This window comes from Scedosporium apiospermum (assembly GCF_000732125.1).
Source record: "Scedosporium apiospermum strain IHEM 14462 chromosome Unknown SEQ_SAPIO_0121, whole genome shotgun sequence".
Lineage (NCBI taxonomy): Eukaryota > Fungi > Ascomycota > Sordariomycetes > Microascales > Microascaceae > Scedosporium > Scedosporium apiospermum.
The window spans coordinates 717,264-734,034 of NW_015971822.1; the positions used below are offsets into that span (position 1 = coordinate 717,264).

The following is a 16,771-nucleotide window of genomic DNA, read 5'->3' on the forward strand; positions in this document are numbered from 1 at the left end:
GCCTGCGCACACATAGCTACCGCGTTTTTCAACCGTGTATATTTCCATGTCTACATGACTCCCCGTAACGCTTCGTCGCCGACCATTTGTCCGAACAGAGATGACTTAAACTATGCTGTATCTTCTAGTCTCTCTTTCTCAAGTTCTGCCATCAATTCCTGAATTTTCTCACGGCGTGGATCGCCAACCGCATGACTCCACTCCTTTTCCGTCCAATCCTGCAGTCCCTCCTCAGACACCTCGCCCTCAAGCAAAGAGAGTACGCCCCTAATCATTCCTAGGACTTCGCTCCGCAAAAGTCCCGAAGCAAGCCCAAAGTGAAACCGCCTAGCAAGTTCGCTTCCACTGGCAAATTCCGCGAGGTCCCCTCTTCCCTTCCGCTTTAGAGCTTCTCCTAGAGTTCTATCATCGGTGCTAAGTCCTGCAAGTGGACTGTACAGATTGCCCAGGTCGGCAGTGAATAGAGAAGGCCCAAAGGCCTCACACGCCGGGACGAAACGTGCAAACTGCCAGTCAATGATGGCGGTGATGTTGTAGTTCTCGTCAATAAGTATATGATCCCCTTTGTCGTCAACGTGCTTGAGGAAGAATCCGCCAGTGGACGTCGTAGCCGCGGCTAGAGCCGAAGCAGCCCGGTCTCTGAGTAGTCTGTAGAAGAGGAATGCCTCTTTGGGGTATTCCGGGTAAAGTTGCCCATCGGAAATTAAGTCAAGGTGAAGATCTGCGATGGAAGTAAAGTAGTCAAGTGGATCCGCAAAGGGTCCATGTTTTCCGAGTGATAGGAACCGATTACTCGCGATCGCCGCCTCTTCGGTCTCCTTACCATGGGGAAGAAGGGAGCAAGCCTGGTCTCTAGAGGAGCGACTAATGTCGATGAGGATGTCGGCGTATTGGTTGTAAATGTGCGACTTCTGTTGAGCGGTTGCCTGATGAGCGTAGAAGGGATTTCCAGGCATAGCATCCTCGAGTATGTAGCTTACCCGGACCAAGTTACCAGAGTCCGAAGAAAGCCCAAGCCAGTGAGCTCTGGGAGCAGGCACGCTGAGGTCCTCCAGGAACTTGAGGGTCGCGTATTCGCTCTCAACCAAGTAATCGACGAGATCTGGGGGAATGTCGCTAAACGCTGCAGTCCGAGGAATTCTAACAAGCCACTTAACTCCATCATCGAAGATAATCCACGCATGATAATTTGCGCAGCCCATGATAGCGCCGCTTCCCAGGTGCTTTCCGGGATAGAACTTGCAGGGCTTTCCGTCGCGAAGTGAACTGGCCTTGCGGACAAGCTCGGGGACATCCACCTGGTTAAGAAGCGCCTCAACTTCATTATTGATATTCATCTCCCAGGTGGCATCATCAACCTAGGACCTCGTTAGTGGGTGCGGCAACCGAGGCCATCTCGAATAAAACTCTTGAGGACTTACGTCGGCAGTAGGTGGGCATTTGTGATGTCGAGGGAGAATATGGATGGCGCATACATGTCTCATACAAGTTGGGCAGCTTCGGCCGCGGACACTGGGGCGATCACAATTCGAGCAGGAGCAAGTTGCGAAACGAGGAACTTCCGGTGTAGGCACCGCATGAACCGCTGGACCGAGGGGTATGCCTCCTTGCGATGCATGGCAAAGGGCGGCCAGTCGAGCATCATTGGCCCACTTGACTAGGCTGGCTCGCCGCCATTCTTGCCAGTCGGGCATGGCACCGTCGAAGGTAGCCACAAGACCTCGGAAAACGTCAATCGCCTCATCTCTTGTGAGACCCAAGCCCATCCCTAGACCAAAGAGGAACCGCCGCATCCTATCTGATTCAAAGTAGCAGTATGGAGCCCCACGACGCTCCAACTCTCGACCCAAGATTCCATCCTCCTCACTCAACCCTGGTTTTCCTGTGAAGAGATCACTAGTGTTCGAGGACACAAGGGAAGGGCCAAAAGCTTCGTATGCTGGGACCGCCCTCGCGAAAGTCCAGTCAATGATGCCGGTGATCCGAAAGTCGTCGTCTATAAGAATGTGGTCTCCTTTGTCGTCTGTATGTTTTAGGAAAAAAGGCCCCGAGTTGAGACCCCGCCATTTTTTGAGCCAAGAGCCTGCCTTTGCCTGTTCCGCCAGGAATTTGAACTTTATGTATCCATCAACCGAATACGAGGAAAAGAGTTGACCATCGGCGATGAGTTCGAGATACGTTTCGGCCCACGTGCTATAAAAGTCTTCCGCCCCTTCGAAGGGACCTATGCAAGGCAAAGTCCCAGTCCTGTCGCTCGCAATGGGGCCAACGTCGATTGCCCCATTTGTGTCGAACTTCAAGGACCCAATCTTGTCGAGAGGATGCTTGCTCAAAATGCAGAGGGTGTCAGCCCATTGACTCAGCACCTTTGACTTTTGCGTCTCCGAGGCTATGGACAAGTTGAAAGGTTGGCCAGGAAGTTTGTCAATAATCATATAAGCGACACCTACTTCGTTTCGAGGGTCGCCACGCAGCCCATAGGCGTGAAGTCGCGGTGTCGGTACGTCAAGGGACTCCAGCCATCGAAGTGTCGCACATTCGCTGAGCAAGATCTGATTGCTGAGTTCATCACTGAAAGACGTGTAGGTCTCTCGCAGGATTCGGGCTAGCCAGACAGTCCCGTCTTCAAATATAAGCTGAAGATGAATATGCATGCCGCCCATTCGACGACGTCCCAGAGGATCTTCGCCATCTAGACGACATTCCAAGCCGCCCGAAAGCTGTTTTGCGTGCCGTAGAAGGGCCGCATGGTTCGTTTTCTGGTTGAGAGTGACCAACTCTGCTGTCTGGGCTGCCAGCCACGCATCATCATCGAGGGGTTCGCTCTTATACAAATTTCAGATCAGCGGCTCTATGCACAGATGGTGGGCATTCTTACCTCACATGTATGCAACGTAGACGTGATGTGTGTTGCGCAATACATCGATTCACATCGCTCGCAACCACCAATGTCGATGGCCGCAGCGTTCGGGCACTCTGTAATGGCACAATCCCAAAATCGGGCCATGGCTAGTGAACAATTGGTGACCTCTCCAATCCGTGAAAATGCAGATCTGCTGGGCGGTGGAATGGGTGGGGAGTGGAATATAAAATCATCAGCGGATGCGCGAAGGTAAATGGATCAGTGAAGCTTCGAGAGGCCAGTGTGAAGCGGTTCGTTCCATGGGAGTGTCGCGGTGGTCGCTCAACACGATGCTCCTGCACACAGGGTTGCAAGAAGATTGGCGGTAGGTCTGGAAAAGTAGCCTGATTGATTGGCTCTCAGATCCCTGTCCGCCCTGTAATTGTTGAAGTATAGCTCAGCTGTTTTCACACTCAACGATTCAATTACTTGGATTCTTCTGGAATGATGGAGACAAAGTGCGAAGTCCTCCGCTGTATATACCACAAGAGATTTCTCCGATCGAGGGCTACTGTGTTGGCTTCCCCGAGGCCATCAGTTATAATCCCAATCTATTAATCTGCTAAAAATATCAATTGCAAACGAATTTCGCGGTGCAGCAGCAGGACCTACGGACGGCCAACGTTGGCGGGCATTTATCCACTGGTGAAGTTGTTGGAAACTGCAAGACGGACACCATCCGTTGTTTCCGTCCCGTCTTGGTTTAGGAAGATTACCTGAGTCGTGCAAGCGCATTCGAGCGCGCCAATTCCGGAGCATAGCAAGCCAACCTTATAAAGAGTTTGGGAGCAAGGTGTTTGTGAGGGGGCTTTGAAGCAGAGCCTTGTACTCTTTGTGTTACGCCGACTTCCTGACGGTACCGCTAACCTTTTATTCGCTTTAATCCGCTAAGGTAACTGGGACTGATAAAGCGAATGTCGGTTAGTGGTATTGGCTACTCTGTGAGCAGTACATTGTACGGCTGAAAACGCCGGCAGTGAGCCCAGTTTACTCTCTGGAGTGGCGAGGCGATGGAAAAAGACAACGAGGTTCTTGTGAAGGCCAGCAAGCGCATACTACATAGCACAGGCCCAATCGCACTCTTAAAGCAGGGGACTTTCACGATTACCAATTTATGCCATTATACGGTAAAGGTATTCATATAGCTAGTTATCTATGCACCATGCTCGAGAATGGAGGTCGTCGTATCGCCGATGGATGATTGAAGCGAGCGAAATTCGATCCCCAACAGCTCCCTTGCCCTAGAGTTATCATATCCATAGACGCCCGCTGGGAAATCGTCAATCGGAGCACTGGGGAGCTTGGAGGCCAGCTCCGGATGGGTCTCCCGGATCGCATCCACCACCGCCTTGTTCGAGAAGTGACCAGCGGTGACAAAGAAGCGCTTGCCGCCAGCCTTATCAACCTCAAGCGCTCTCACATGTGCCAGTGCAAGATCACGCACGTCGACCCACAGAAACACGCCGGTTGGAGGTAGCTCATTGCTCGTAATCTTCCCTTGGACGAAGTCCCTGACTCTCAGATTTGAGGTGTTGAGCTTGTCGAGGTTCTCAAGGTGGTGAGCTATGGGGCCAAATACGAGAGGCGGGTTTATTGTGACCAAGTCAAAGTTGGGCTTTTCTTTCACGATAAAATCCCACGCCGCTCTCTCCGCAAGTTTCTAACGCCGTCAGTTAGGCAAGTTCCTAGTTCTCATTTGCACACGGGTTCTCACCTTGCTAGCGCGGTAAGTTTGGGAGCGGTCGGCCACCGCTTCTTCCTTGGTCAACTGGTTCCACGAAGTCTCGTCATAAACCTTGGGATGGGCAGTCTGATTTACAATAGCTGCGAAGGAGGAGGTTACGACTACGCGCTTGACGTTAGGGGTGAACTTCTTGATCGCCCGCAGGATACCAGTGGTGCCGATGATGGCGGGGTCCAAGATATCTTTGACAGGGTCATCGAAATTATGATAAAACGGTGAGGCTGTGTGGATGACGTAGTCAAATGGAGGTTCCGATTGAACAGCCTATTGTCGTAGTATATACCAAGTCAGCTCTACCCCTTCCGAGGCTTCCGTTGCATGATGATGGAGGCAAGGACAGAGGCAAGGACAGCTTACAGCGTCAAAAGCACCTTCCTGGGCAATGTCGCTCACGACAACGTAGGAAAGCTTTCCTTGAGGGGTATCGCTGTGTGCTGCGAGGATTTGATCACCTTTGGCCTTTGATCGGACGGTGGTGACGACGGTGTATCTAGCGGAGCTTAGTATCTTGCCGCTGGAATATGAGAATATGAGGGGTATTGATCTCTGGCCTTGTCTTACCCGCGTTCCAAAAGAGTGCTCAGGACGTGGGCGGCAATGAAACCGCTGCCCCCTGATGATTGTCAACTCGCTGTTCCGATTTTGCACAGTTTAGTAGGGTGTATTACCTGTTAGAAGAACTTTACTCATTTTTGAAATATTACCCGTTACTCTGGGTGCTCTTTTCAGGGCGATAAATGATTGAATCTTTGATCTGAGATATCCAAGAGAGTCTTTTTCGTGTCTGTGACGGCTCAATGACAGGCTGTGTGAGCTCTTGAAATATGTGCGGAGGCAGTTGCGCAATTTATGTAACGAATTGAGTCATGTTATCGGCAGTTCGCCTTCAGTCCCGGTGTTTGGCATTAAAGAGCTTGACCTCTTCTTCTGTCGGATTTAGGCCGGCCTTAGTCTGGTCTATTGGAGATAGCGACATCACTGACCATGGAACGAGCCTATTTCCAGGATAGTGAGCCGATACCACCTCGGTACCTTATTGCGTGTTAGTCCCGATCCGACCAAGCAACTCCGAATCGCCCGATGCCGTACGGATTGTAGGGAGATAGCGGCCTCTTACACATCCAATGTTTTCGCAGCACAATACTGACGACTACTGCAGAGTGGTTGTCCCAGTCAGCCCCCTTGCATGAAACCAATGCTATTCCTACTTTGTATGCCGCAGCGCCGTGTTAATTCATTTGCCAATCATGACTGAGTCCATCCGGGTGGATTTGACCATGCATTTTCTATCCGGTGGCATCAATCGGTCTTTCATGACGACATTCGCCGCTCTGACCCTAGCCCACGACAAACTCGTCTTCCAGTCCCTCTCCGAAGTAGCAATCCCTGCCTCTAATCTTCCTTAAGCCGGCCACGCTGCCGACTACATCATCATATCCACAAGCTTTCCAACAGTGGGCCATACCACCAAGGGGTTCCTATCAGCATGCCTTCCTACCTGCGCTCCTTCTAACCTCATCTCGGTCGGAGCCTATCTGTCCGCATGAGATGCACCGTTCGAGGCTCACAATGCTGCACGATAACATCGTAGGACCTATTTCAAGGATACCCGCCCCTAAGCTAGTGTGAGTAGACAGGGGCCACTGTACTAAACCTCGTCGGTGCAAAACAGCATCTTCTTTGCTCACTAATGGCTCCGACAGAACGGAAGTCAGTTTCGCAGCATTATGCTATCTCCGATCGATATCAGCGTTGCTGTAGCATGTTCAGGTCAGTTGAGCGCTGGTCGGTATATGCGACAGACTGTATTGGTTGATGAACTCGAAGTCGCGGCGGGCCATGTATCCAATTTCCAGGAACCTATAGTACTTTGATTAAGAGCCACATGTCCTAATATAGTGAACCCCCTTTCCACCATTGTAATATCCATCGAGAAAGTCTCACGAGTCCAACAATTATCTTGCGGAAGCTGTAGTATCCCTGTACTTGAAATTTGGTTGCTTTAGCCATGGCTCAAAAGAGGAAATAACTATCTCTCAAGGATATACTACATAAGAGGGTACTGAGGCCTGATATCTGGTGGTATCAACCATCACAGCAAATCCAGGAGAGCTCCATGCGTTTCTCTAGCCCCTATAGGAGTGGAAAGAAGAGATTGCCTTGGGACGGAACGGTGGCGAGCTTAAGTGTATTTATGAAACTGGCACGGATAAATACAATATAGATACGCTATGCCATATGTAGCACAAGAAAATACCCTCACTCATCCAATGCAGCAATGACTCGTCTCAGACCCTCCTTCAGGTAGTCCTCATTTACAGAGAACACAATCCTAAACCAGCCAGGCTCCTCGGAACCAAAGACTTTGCCGGACGCAAGGAAGACCATGTTACGGAGAAGAATATCCATTAGCTCCTTGTCCACATTCCCAACCTCCCTATCCGGATGCTTAGCACGATAGTAAGCCCCCAGATTAACCCACAAGAAGAAGGCTGCATTGACACCCTTTGCGTACTCAATTTTGTTTTCCTCGGCCCAAGCCTGAGCGATGCCGTAGTTGTGGGCCAACTTCTTTCGGTTGGTAGCAATGTACGACTCGACGAATTCGTCATCTTCAAGGATATTCGCCGTAGCCACCTCCGAGAGAGATGATACGGAGCTGTAAAGTGAAACGGAGACAAGAGCGCCGTGGAGAGGTTCGTTATGCTGCGAGATTATGGCACCCATTCGGATACCATTGGCGCCAAAGTCTTTCGACATGCCCCATAGCACGTGGAGACGCGAAGGATCCATGATTCCATCAAGGGGGATAGATAGAGCCGACTCAAATGGAACAGCGGGAGGGGCATCCGACCAGACTGACATGGCGTAAATTTCGTCGCTGATAAGGTGGATATCATACTTCTGACACAACTTCATGAAGTCGATAATGACCTCCCGGGGATAACAGCGGCCGAGCGGATTATGAGGGTGGCAAAGAATAAGTCCGGCAATCTTAACTCCATGGGCCTGGGACTCGAGCAAAACAGCTTCATATCTTTTCACTGCTTCGACAGAGAGAGGGTCCGTTCCCTTGAAAGCAACAGGAACGAGCTTGGCTCCAGTGCGAAGTGTAATGTCGTCCTTGAAAGTTCCGTAGTACGGCTGTCCCAGCAGGAATCCTTCTCCAGGATTCGCGAAAGCCCAAGCCATGTGTTCGATGGCGGAGCTACAGCCGTTGGTGATCGTGATATGCGCTGGCTGGATAGGCTCGACAGGTAGGAGTCTCTTCGTCAAGAAACGCGCCATGGCAGCCTTTAAGCGCTTTCCGCCATCTCCGTAAGTGAGGGCCTGGCTGGAGATGGACATGTTCGAGTGCATGTGAGCCAGCAGGGACTCATGCATGAGGAGATTCTCTGCAACTCCGAGACTGACATAGCCCGTAGGGTTGCTGACGGGATCCCATAAGTTCCCAAAGATTTTCCAGATAAGAGCGGTGCCGCTACGCTTCGTACAATCCTCGGCTCGAGCGGAGAGAGTCATTTTGCAAGGAGTGAACGTGGAATTAGTGGGAAACAAAATCTATACAGAGGGCTCTCTATATCGCTTGATCCAGGTTAGAATATCTTCGCGCATGGAACACTCATTGGATATGCACGTACCTAAACGATGCGGTCTGGTCACTTAAACATATAACGAGAGACTTCCCAAAGATCTATAGACAAAGTCTGTTGAGGGGATCAAGTTGACTCGGTCCATCCTGGGTCTAAGTCGATTATTAATCAGTAATATGCGGGTTTGATCAGACGAGACTTCTTAGCGTCGAGCGGCGGTTAGAGGTGGATAGAATAGGTGCTATCGTGCTAATAGTCTCCGCGAAATCATACTATCCCGAGTAAAAGTCTCCGACGACGCCTTTCCTCTCCACATAGCACAGGAAGTTCGCCGGTACGCAAACCCCCTCAAAAATGGAGGGAGGGCAAAAAGGAAGATCACATGCAACACCAGGGATTCGCTGGTCGTCACCGACCCAACTACTAGTCTGGCCCTCACAGGCTTATCTAGGGAAGAGCGGACGGGTTTCCGAGTTTTCCTGTGAGTATGGTCGCATGTACTCAGTTTTGAGTGAATGATACTTATGAAGGTTGACTTCAAAGACTCTTCCTGAAGGACGCGCTCAGACGGTTCACGTTGATGGGCTTACAATAGAGCCATCCCAATTAACGAGAGAACATGGATCTAATAACTCTCGCAAATGCGACGGGTTTATCTCCCATGTTTATGTAGCATACGCTGTTAGCAGAGGCGGTGCTAGATTTATTTGTGACACAAGGTTAGGTCGATAATAAGAGAGCATCAGCACTCAAGGACCTGTACGCCTCGGTTCTGCGCACGAACCCTGCGCTCAAGGCCATTGCCAACCTAAGATGATATATTCTTGAGTCAGTCATGAGAGTCAGTCCTCCTATTCGATCGGCTCTTCTTGAGTGTTTCAACTTTTTCTCTTCTAGATAGTGACGCGCCCGGAATCCTGCTAGATAGAGCGGCATGCTCAAGGTGGAGGAGACCAAAGGGACCGAGCTTACTTATATACCTAGACCCAGTAAATACTTGCGAGATCCTTGACCAAGAACCGTGTGATCAAGCCTCGGGACTCCCGGAACGGGCGGCGGGCGCGGGGGGGGGGGGGGGGGGGGGGGGGGGGGTAGTTAACGGGGAATCCTAGAGCTATATAAACGAAAACAGGGGGTTCTCCGTCTAAACTCTCTAAATATTGATACCTCTCTTCTCTCTCAGCGAAAGTTCTCCAAATTCACGGACCGGGTTAAACGCGGAAATAGAGGGCGGTCCAAAATTTAGCCCCAATTCCAGAGAGATGTATTAGGTCTAATCATCGATACCCATGCTCGGCTCTACAAACCTGACAATGCGGAACCTATCCTACGTGATTCACACCAACCCCCACAATTAGAAAGCACAGAGTTATTATAAGTTTCGACCTCGGATATATGTATATACAGAGTATGTATCGTCTTTTTGTCGAGGTAATGGACAATTCCATAGTATATAGCCTGCGCTATTGGAGGAAATAATTCCCGTTAATACCGCCACTCCTCTAGCTCTCCGCCCATGTTCCGAGGAGGAAATGTTGCGCTCATTGTTCCGGCCTTCTGCAATGGCACCCTGGAGCATATAGGGAGACTCAGGGGTCTTTATCGTTGTATCCAGTTTCTGCTAAGACATCCACTCCTTGCCGACCCTCTAGCCGAGCCGTTGCGTTGCAGCCTAAGTGAGGCGACGTCTTGGGAAACATTCCCGCTTTCTCTTGCGCTCCAATGGCAATGCGTTCCGGGTCGCAATTTTGCAGCTACAATGGGCTGTAAATATGGCCCTCCGTGTACGTGCCAGTAGCGTATTTCCCATTGAGATGAGTGAATTCTCCGAACATTCGCATTGAAGACTCTTTTGGAGTATCTCTCCCCCGGCTAAAGTAAAAAGCATGCCATGTATTCTGGTGTGAGAGGATGAATTGGAGAGTGAATTAGGATAGAATGCCACTCTACCGAGGCATACTGATGCAGATTGTGCTCACTTGCCAAGAATGCAGTGGGCGATAGCTATATAACTGTGAATATTTATATGTATAAGCTCGATCCTACATGGTTCTATTTTGCTTCTACTATCATTGTCGTCACAATTGGACGAGGAGAAGATACCCAGTTCCTGGAAAGGCACTATGGCTATCCTTAGGTCAGTGCTTCTGGCCGTTGGGTGGGCCGTCTCTTCGGTGTCTGCCATCGACATCTCCATCAAAGCTACTGGTGGTAACGCGACAAGTCATCAATATGGTTTTCTCCACGAGGTTCGCCGATTCTCCCTAGGAATGTGCAACTACCAGATAATTCTGAAGCTAAAGGTGTGACTGCAGGATATCAACCACTCCGGTGACGGAGGGATCTATGCAGAACTTATCCGCAATCGCGCCTTCCAGTACGGCGAACGGTTTCCTGTCTCTCTCGCCGCTTGGTCTCCTGTCAATGGCGCCAAGCTCAAGCTTAACCGCCTCGATGAACCTCTCTCTGAGGAGCTACCTGTTTCTATGAATGTGGAAACCGGAAACGCGGATGGCCGAATTGGTTTCTCCAATACCGGGTATTGGGGTATTGACGTAAAGAAACACAAGTATACAGGCTCATTCTGGGTCAAGGGAGCTTATGAAGGCAACTTCACTGCGTCTTTGCAGTCCGCTCTCAACGGTGATGTCTTTGGTAGCGTTGATATTGAGTCTACGTCTCTGGGCGACGACTGGGTTGAGCACGAGATCGAGCTTATCCCAGATACGGACGCACCAAATAGCAATAATACCTTCACACTTACTTTCGACTCAGCGGTATGATAGATCAACCTCAGTACGAAACCAGGGAGCAGTGCACTGACATTATCGTGAAGGGTGTCAAAGACGGTTCTCTCGACTTTAACCTCATCAGCCTGTTCCCGCCCACATACAGGGGACGCAAGAACGGACTTCGGGTAGACATTGCTGAAGCCCTCGAAGAGCTTCACCCAGTAAGAATGTTCTCCGAACCCTATAAACCTAGAAATTTCCTTTCAATACTCCTCGAGCACTAACCCTGCGGCTCCTCAAAGACCTTTTTCCGCTTCCCCGGAGGCAACATGCTGGAAGGAGATTCCATCGACACATGGTGGGACTGGAAGGCCAGTCTCGGTCCTCTTCGAAATCGCAGGGGATTCCAGAACACCTGGGGTTATCAAATGACCAACGGCCTCGGTCTTATGGAATATCTCCTCTGGGCTGAAGATATGGGCATGGAACTGAGTAAGTTCATCATAGATAGTGAGACCACGGGCCCTGATAACTAAGGTACAGTCGTCGGTGTTTACGGCGGTCTCTCGCTTGACGGCTACATTGTTCCCGAAGACGAGCTTCAGCCCTGGGTCGACGACGCACTCAATCAGATCGAGTTCATCCGAGGACCGGCCAATTCTACCTGGGGTGCAAAACGCGCCGAGCTCGGACACCCCGAGCCGTTCGAGCTTAACTACGTTGAAATTGGCAATGAGGACTGGCTTGCAGGCGGTGCTGCGGGCTGGGAGTCGTACAAGAAATACCGATTCCCCACGTTTCTCAAAGCGATCAACGAAGCATATCCCGATATTACCGTCATCTCTTCTGGCGCCACTACCGACGGATATAGAATTCCCGAACCGGGCATCGGTGACTACCACCCTTACCGGAAGCCAGATGAGTTTCTGTCCGAGTTCAATTTGTTTGACAATGAACCTATTCCCCACGTCATTGGTACGTCCCCCTGGTAGAAATTGGAGCCAGAATCAACGTCACTAAGGCAGAATTCTCTCTGCAGGCGAAGTGTCCTCCACCCATCCCAATGGTGGCATCGGTTGGGATGGCCCTCTGGCCCCTTGGCCTTGGTGGATCGGATCTGTTGGGGGAGCCGTCGGCCTCATCAGCTACGAGCGCAACGCAGACCGTATCTACGGCACCTTTTATGTATCTCGAATCCAAGATCCTTTCATCCATCTACAGAAAGTTTACTAATACCTCATCTCATAGGCTCCTATTCTTCGAAACCTGAATAGCTACCAATGGGCGATAACCATGATCCAGCACGCTGCTGACCCGGCTCTGACCACTAGGTCCACAGACTGGTATATTTGGGAGGTGTGTTGCCAACGTATCCATCTCTTCACAAATGTAAACCCCATCATGACGCTTACTCATTGTCCAGCTCTTCGCCGCTCATCCCCTCAAGGAGACCCTCCCCGTCACGGGAGACCTCAACCCCCTCTTCTACGTTGCGGGTAAGAGCACCAAGGATTCACTTGTCTGGAAAGGTGCCTGCTACAATACCACCGACCACGAGTCTGTGCCCGTCTCTGTCTCCTTCGAGGGCGTTGAGACTGGAACTCGAGCTCAGTTGACACTATTAACTGGACCGGAGGACCCATACGCCTACAACGATCCCTGGAGTGGCGTCAATGTCGTGGAGACGACCAATAATGTGTTGGAGGCAAATGAGGAGGGCGCGTTCGAGTTTGAGATGCCTGAGTTGAGTGTCGCTGTCTTGGACACGCATTTCGAGGAGGAATCTGAGCTTGAGGAGTCTTCAAAGTAGAAACCTCCACAATCTAACCGGAAAGGACCGAGGTCTTAGGGCTGGGGAGTCGAGGTTAGGATATGTAGGGAAAGAAATGAATGAAACGAATGAAAAATAAGAAAATACTACAGCATGTGTTAAAAGGGAATGGTCCCAATAGCCCGGAAGATTCTCACTTGTAGTTGACGGACTGACGCTTCAGACCATGTAAACATGAATTATATCCATACACGTCTAGCAAGTGAGCTATGGAGCATCAACGGGGTGGCCAAACATAAAGAACATAAAGAACAAGCTCCTGCCAATTTCTAATCTAATCCGTCGCTCCACAATCCTCCATATCTCAACATCGAAGACCACATCCCCTCTCCCTACCAGAGCATATCAGTAAATAGATATGTAGACTTTGGCTGAGCCCGGCCGACATTCACAGCCAAAATCAGAAGCACTAGAGATGGCAATATTGGCATTCTCACCACATCAATTCGTATCCACTTTGGGCAGGAGAAGTTCATGTTAGTCGGAGGCGCATAGATGCTTGCTTAGAATCGCCGCATCATAGTCTTCACAACGATACAACCACTCATGCTCTTCAGGAAAATAATACTCCGAGTAAGACGGAACAAGCCATGGATCGACGCCGTTGAATTCTTGCTCCCAGGCGCTCTTTCTCTCGTCATCTCGTACGAGGATAAGATTGACGCGACTCGGCCACCCCTCAAACATTTGTATCTTCTTCCGCATGCTGGCGAATCCCTTTGGCGGAGTCCGCATGCTATGCGGCCAGTACTGTTTCCATAAAATCAACAGCCCAGGCCCGTCTTCATAGGGAGAGCTATCATATCTCGAACAATTCTCCCAGATGGTCTTGAACAAGAGATCCCAGAGTTCACCCATGCGAAGACCCTCGGGGAACACTAGGGTCCGGAAAGACTCCGAGTCTGCTGGCATACCATCCTCCTCCTCGAGTCGGGACACTTCGGTGTACCCAACACGTCGAAGGGGAGGTTCAGCCACTTGCATTCGCCGCCAACTAGCATCCTTGCGGGCAAAGGCGTGATGCCTTTTGTATTCATCACGTCTATCTGCCAGCGGACACCCACCTAAGAGCAGTGTCAGAAAGCCAGTACAGGTAGGAAGGGTGCGACGAGGGACATCGATGGTCTGGAAGATAGACGGGAAGAGCTTCTTCAAAAGAGGATTTTGTTTCATCAGAAGATGTCCCTCGTGGCGTTTCGGGGTGGACTTGGCTGCATCATTTTGCTCAAGGAAGAGATATCGTTGCAACGCAGGCGTGCCTATAACGGCTCGCCATTGCCTGCAGACACGTTGGGCTGATACGAGTAAAGTCACCATATCGAGATTCCCTAGAATAGCCTCGAGGAGCTCGGGAGTGGTAAGGGTAGCATGGCAAGCAAGACCCGCAGGCGGCACGCGAGCTACCGTTTGGGCGTCTTCCATGGCTTTCAAGTTCATGTTTGAAAGGCTGGAAATGACGATTCCAGGCTCACGGCTGTGGATACCACTGATTCAAAAGTATGATTGAAAGATGAAATAACGTGGTAGTCTGGACAGGACGTGTACAAACATATGATTTCGAGGATGGGGACAACTTGACCTCAAGGCAAGGTACACTTGTCTAACCCACGAGATTAAGGGCTGTCAGGGATGACATCGGGGAGAAAGAGCTCGAATATATAGTACAGTATACTGCAGGGCGGTAAGGCCCCGGATCGAGCCAAATAAGGTCAAGATAGCGAGAGGACGAGAAAACCGCCATTTGATTTGATACTGGTTAGGATCAAACGTCTAAAAACAGGCATCATCCAGGCAGAAAGGCAGCAGTGAGAAAGTGAGAATAATGGAAGTTAATTGGGGTGAAGTTGTGCGAATTGTCACTGGACTCGGTCAAAATTAGCGACGATTAGCCGTGGCATGGAAGGTGCGATCGCCTGGCCTCAAAGCTGCTCTGTCTGGCTCCCCCACCTCGAGGTAGCATTGCAACTGCGAGTGCTTACTTCGTCCAATCCCGCCAAGGTCTACGAAGTAAGTGGGGAGGAGTTAACGATAACTGATCCATTTCCTATCATCATCTCAATCGCTCATCTTAGCACAATCTCATTCAATGTATCGTTTATCTTGACACCCTCAACCAGCGGCCCTGCGAACGATCTCGAGGAGTGACCAACTCCCGGCAGCCGCCTCCTCAATGACGGTCTCGCGAGAATAGACACCAGTTCCCTCTCAAATACCACTATCTCCCCCCACGAAACCTTCCACACCTTTTTTTTTTTTTTTTTTTTTTTGCCTCTCGCCGCCAAGCATGTCAGGCCTTCCAGAATCCTCCGGCATAGCATCCTCGGTTGGGGACCAGAACCCCGCCGTGGATGTGAAAGTCGGGGTTAAGAAACCTAAGAAGAAGAAGGTTCTACTGATGGGCAAGAGCGGCTCGGGGAAATCGAGCATGCGGAGCATAATCTTCAGTAACTACATTGCCCGCGACACGAGAAGACTGTACGTTCGGACCCTTCCCCCAAAAGTTCTCGATACTCCCACATTTCTGCAGCGACAGCACTAACAAGCTACCCCAGAGGCGCCACCATAGACATCGACCTCTCCCACGTCAAGTTCCTCGGAAACCTAACCCTCAACCTCTGGGACTGCGGCGGCCAAGAAGCCTTCATGGAAAACTACCTCTCCCAACAGCGCGTCCACGTCTTCTCCCACGTCGGCGTCCTCATCTACGTCTTCGACATCGAGTCTCGCGACGTCGACCGCGACCTAGCGACTTACGTCTCCATCATATCCGCCCTAGTCCAGTTCTCCCCGACCGCCCGCATCTACATCCTCATCCACAAGATGGACCTTATCCTCCCTTCCTCCCGCGAGAGCCTCTTCAACGACCGCGTCCACATGGTCCGACAGAAGACGGCCGAACTAGCCGCTTCGCTGGGCCTCCCCGTCGGCGGCGAGGGCGGTCCCCTCGAGATCACACCGTTCGCTACTTCGATCTGGGACCAGAGCTTGTACAAGGCCTGGGCGAGTATTATACACGACCTCGTGCCGAACTTAGCCGCTATCGAGCGTAACCTCGCCAATCTCGGCGTCGCCATCGAGGCCGAGGAACTCCTCCTCTTCGAACGAACCTCCTTCCTCGCCGTCTCGTCTTGGACCTCCGAAGCGGGACAGGATAACCCTACGGAGGACCGTCTCGAACGCATGTCTAACATCATGAAACAGTTCAAGCAGTCCATAAGCCGTTTCACGGGTACGCCCCGCAACGCGGAGCAGTTTGTCTGCATGGAACACAAGGCCGGCACCAGGTTCAGCCTCTTTATCCTCAAGTTTACGACGAATACCTACCTTATGGCCGTGTTGCCTCCCGGTGAAGCGAGGTTCAACGCCGCTATGCTCAATTGTCGCATTGCCATTGAGCACTTTAAGTTCTTGGATGGTCCAAGTACCCCTGCGGCATCACGTGTACCGCAAATAAGTAACTAAAACGGTGCTGAATAACGACGAAGTTCGTGATGGAGAGGACGCGGATGGCGGGGAACCAGAGGCCTCGAACATGGGTTCGTGTATACTATCAGACAATCGCAGGCGGGGAGGGGTAGCTTCGAAGCAGGCACAGTTATCGTGTCTCTGGCGTTTACGGAACGGATCCTTGGGTTTTAAAAATGACAGCGCCACCTAATAGCGAAAGAGGAAAACGGCTGCACTATAGAGTAGACCTACTTTGGAGGGCCTCCCTCATCGTCAGCTCTTCCTCCTTTAGAAAGCAGTATGCCTAATTCATTGGATCAATTGATGTCTATTTTGCATTCCTTCCAGTCCGATTGACCACGCCAACCTTTGTCCGTAAATGCCTATTGTCAAAAGACTCGAACCCTTGGCAGAATTCCCTAAACGATCCCGCCTGATGTCCCTAGAGAGAGAAGAGAGAAGAAAAAGAAATGGATAAACCCAGCTACGCGTCCGACAAAATGCAGAAAATAGAGGCAGAGA

General features: G+C 50.9%; 3 protein-coding genes and 2 pseudogenes across 3 annotated transcripts; 2 read left to right on the plus strand and 3 right to left on the minus strand.

Annotated features, from left to right (window-relative positions):
• Positions 1-110: 110 nt before the first annotated feature.
• On the minus strand, positions 111-5,336 carry SAPIO_CDS8270 (Methylglyoxal reductase (NADPH-dependent); the record flags this gene model as incomplete). Its single annotated transcript, XM_016789941.1, has 8 exons — positions 111-1,358; positions 1,560-2,825; positions 3,800-3,804; positions 4,064-4,562; positions 4,617-4,910; positions 5,004-5,136; positions 5,208-5,259; positions 5,315-5,336. 8 exons carry the CDS (start codon positions 5,334-5,336, stop codon positions 111-113), a joined length of 3,519 nt encoding a protein of 1,172 aa, XP_016640204.1.
• A 1,569-nt stretch (positions 5,337-6,905) lies between these two features.
• On the minus strand, positions 6,906-8,168 carry SAPIO_CDS8271 (annotated as a pseudogene; the record flags this gene model as incomplete).
• A 2,194-nt stretch (positions 8,169-10,362) lies between these two features.
• On the plus strand, positions 10,363-12,781 carry SAPIO_CDS8272 (Alpha-N-arabinofuranosidase A; the record flags this gene model as incomplete). The annotated part of the gene is made up of 8 exons (XM_016789942.1): positions 10,363-10,488; positions 10,555-11,016; positions 11,076-11,192; positions 11,274-11,463; positions 11,515-11,946; positions 12,011-12,156; positions 12,220-12,327; positions 12,395-12,781. 8 exons carry the CDS (start codon positions 10,363-10,365, stop codon positions 12,779-12,781), a joined length of 1,968 nt encoding a protein of 655 aa, XP_016640205.1.
• A 498-nt stretch (positions 12,782-13,279) lies between these two features.
• On the minus strand, positions 13,280-14,224 carry SAPIO_CDS8273 (annotated as a pseudogene; the record flags this gene model as incomplete).
• Positions 14,225-15,086: 862 nt separating this feature from the next.
• SAPIO_CDS8274 (Ras-related GTP-binding protein A) lies at positions 15,087-16,264 on the plus strand (the record flags this gene model as incomplete). Its single annotated transcript, XM_016789943.1, has 2 exons — positions 15,087-15,277; positions 15,355-16,264. The coding sequence occupies 2 exons, from the start codon at positions 15,087-15,089 to the stop codon at positions 16,262-16,264; spliced, it is 1,101 nt and encodes a 366-aa protein (XP_016640206.1).
• Positions 16,265-16,771: the final 507 nt, after the last annotated feature.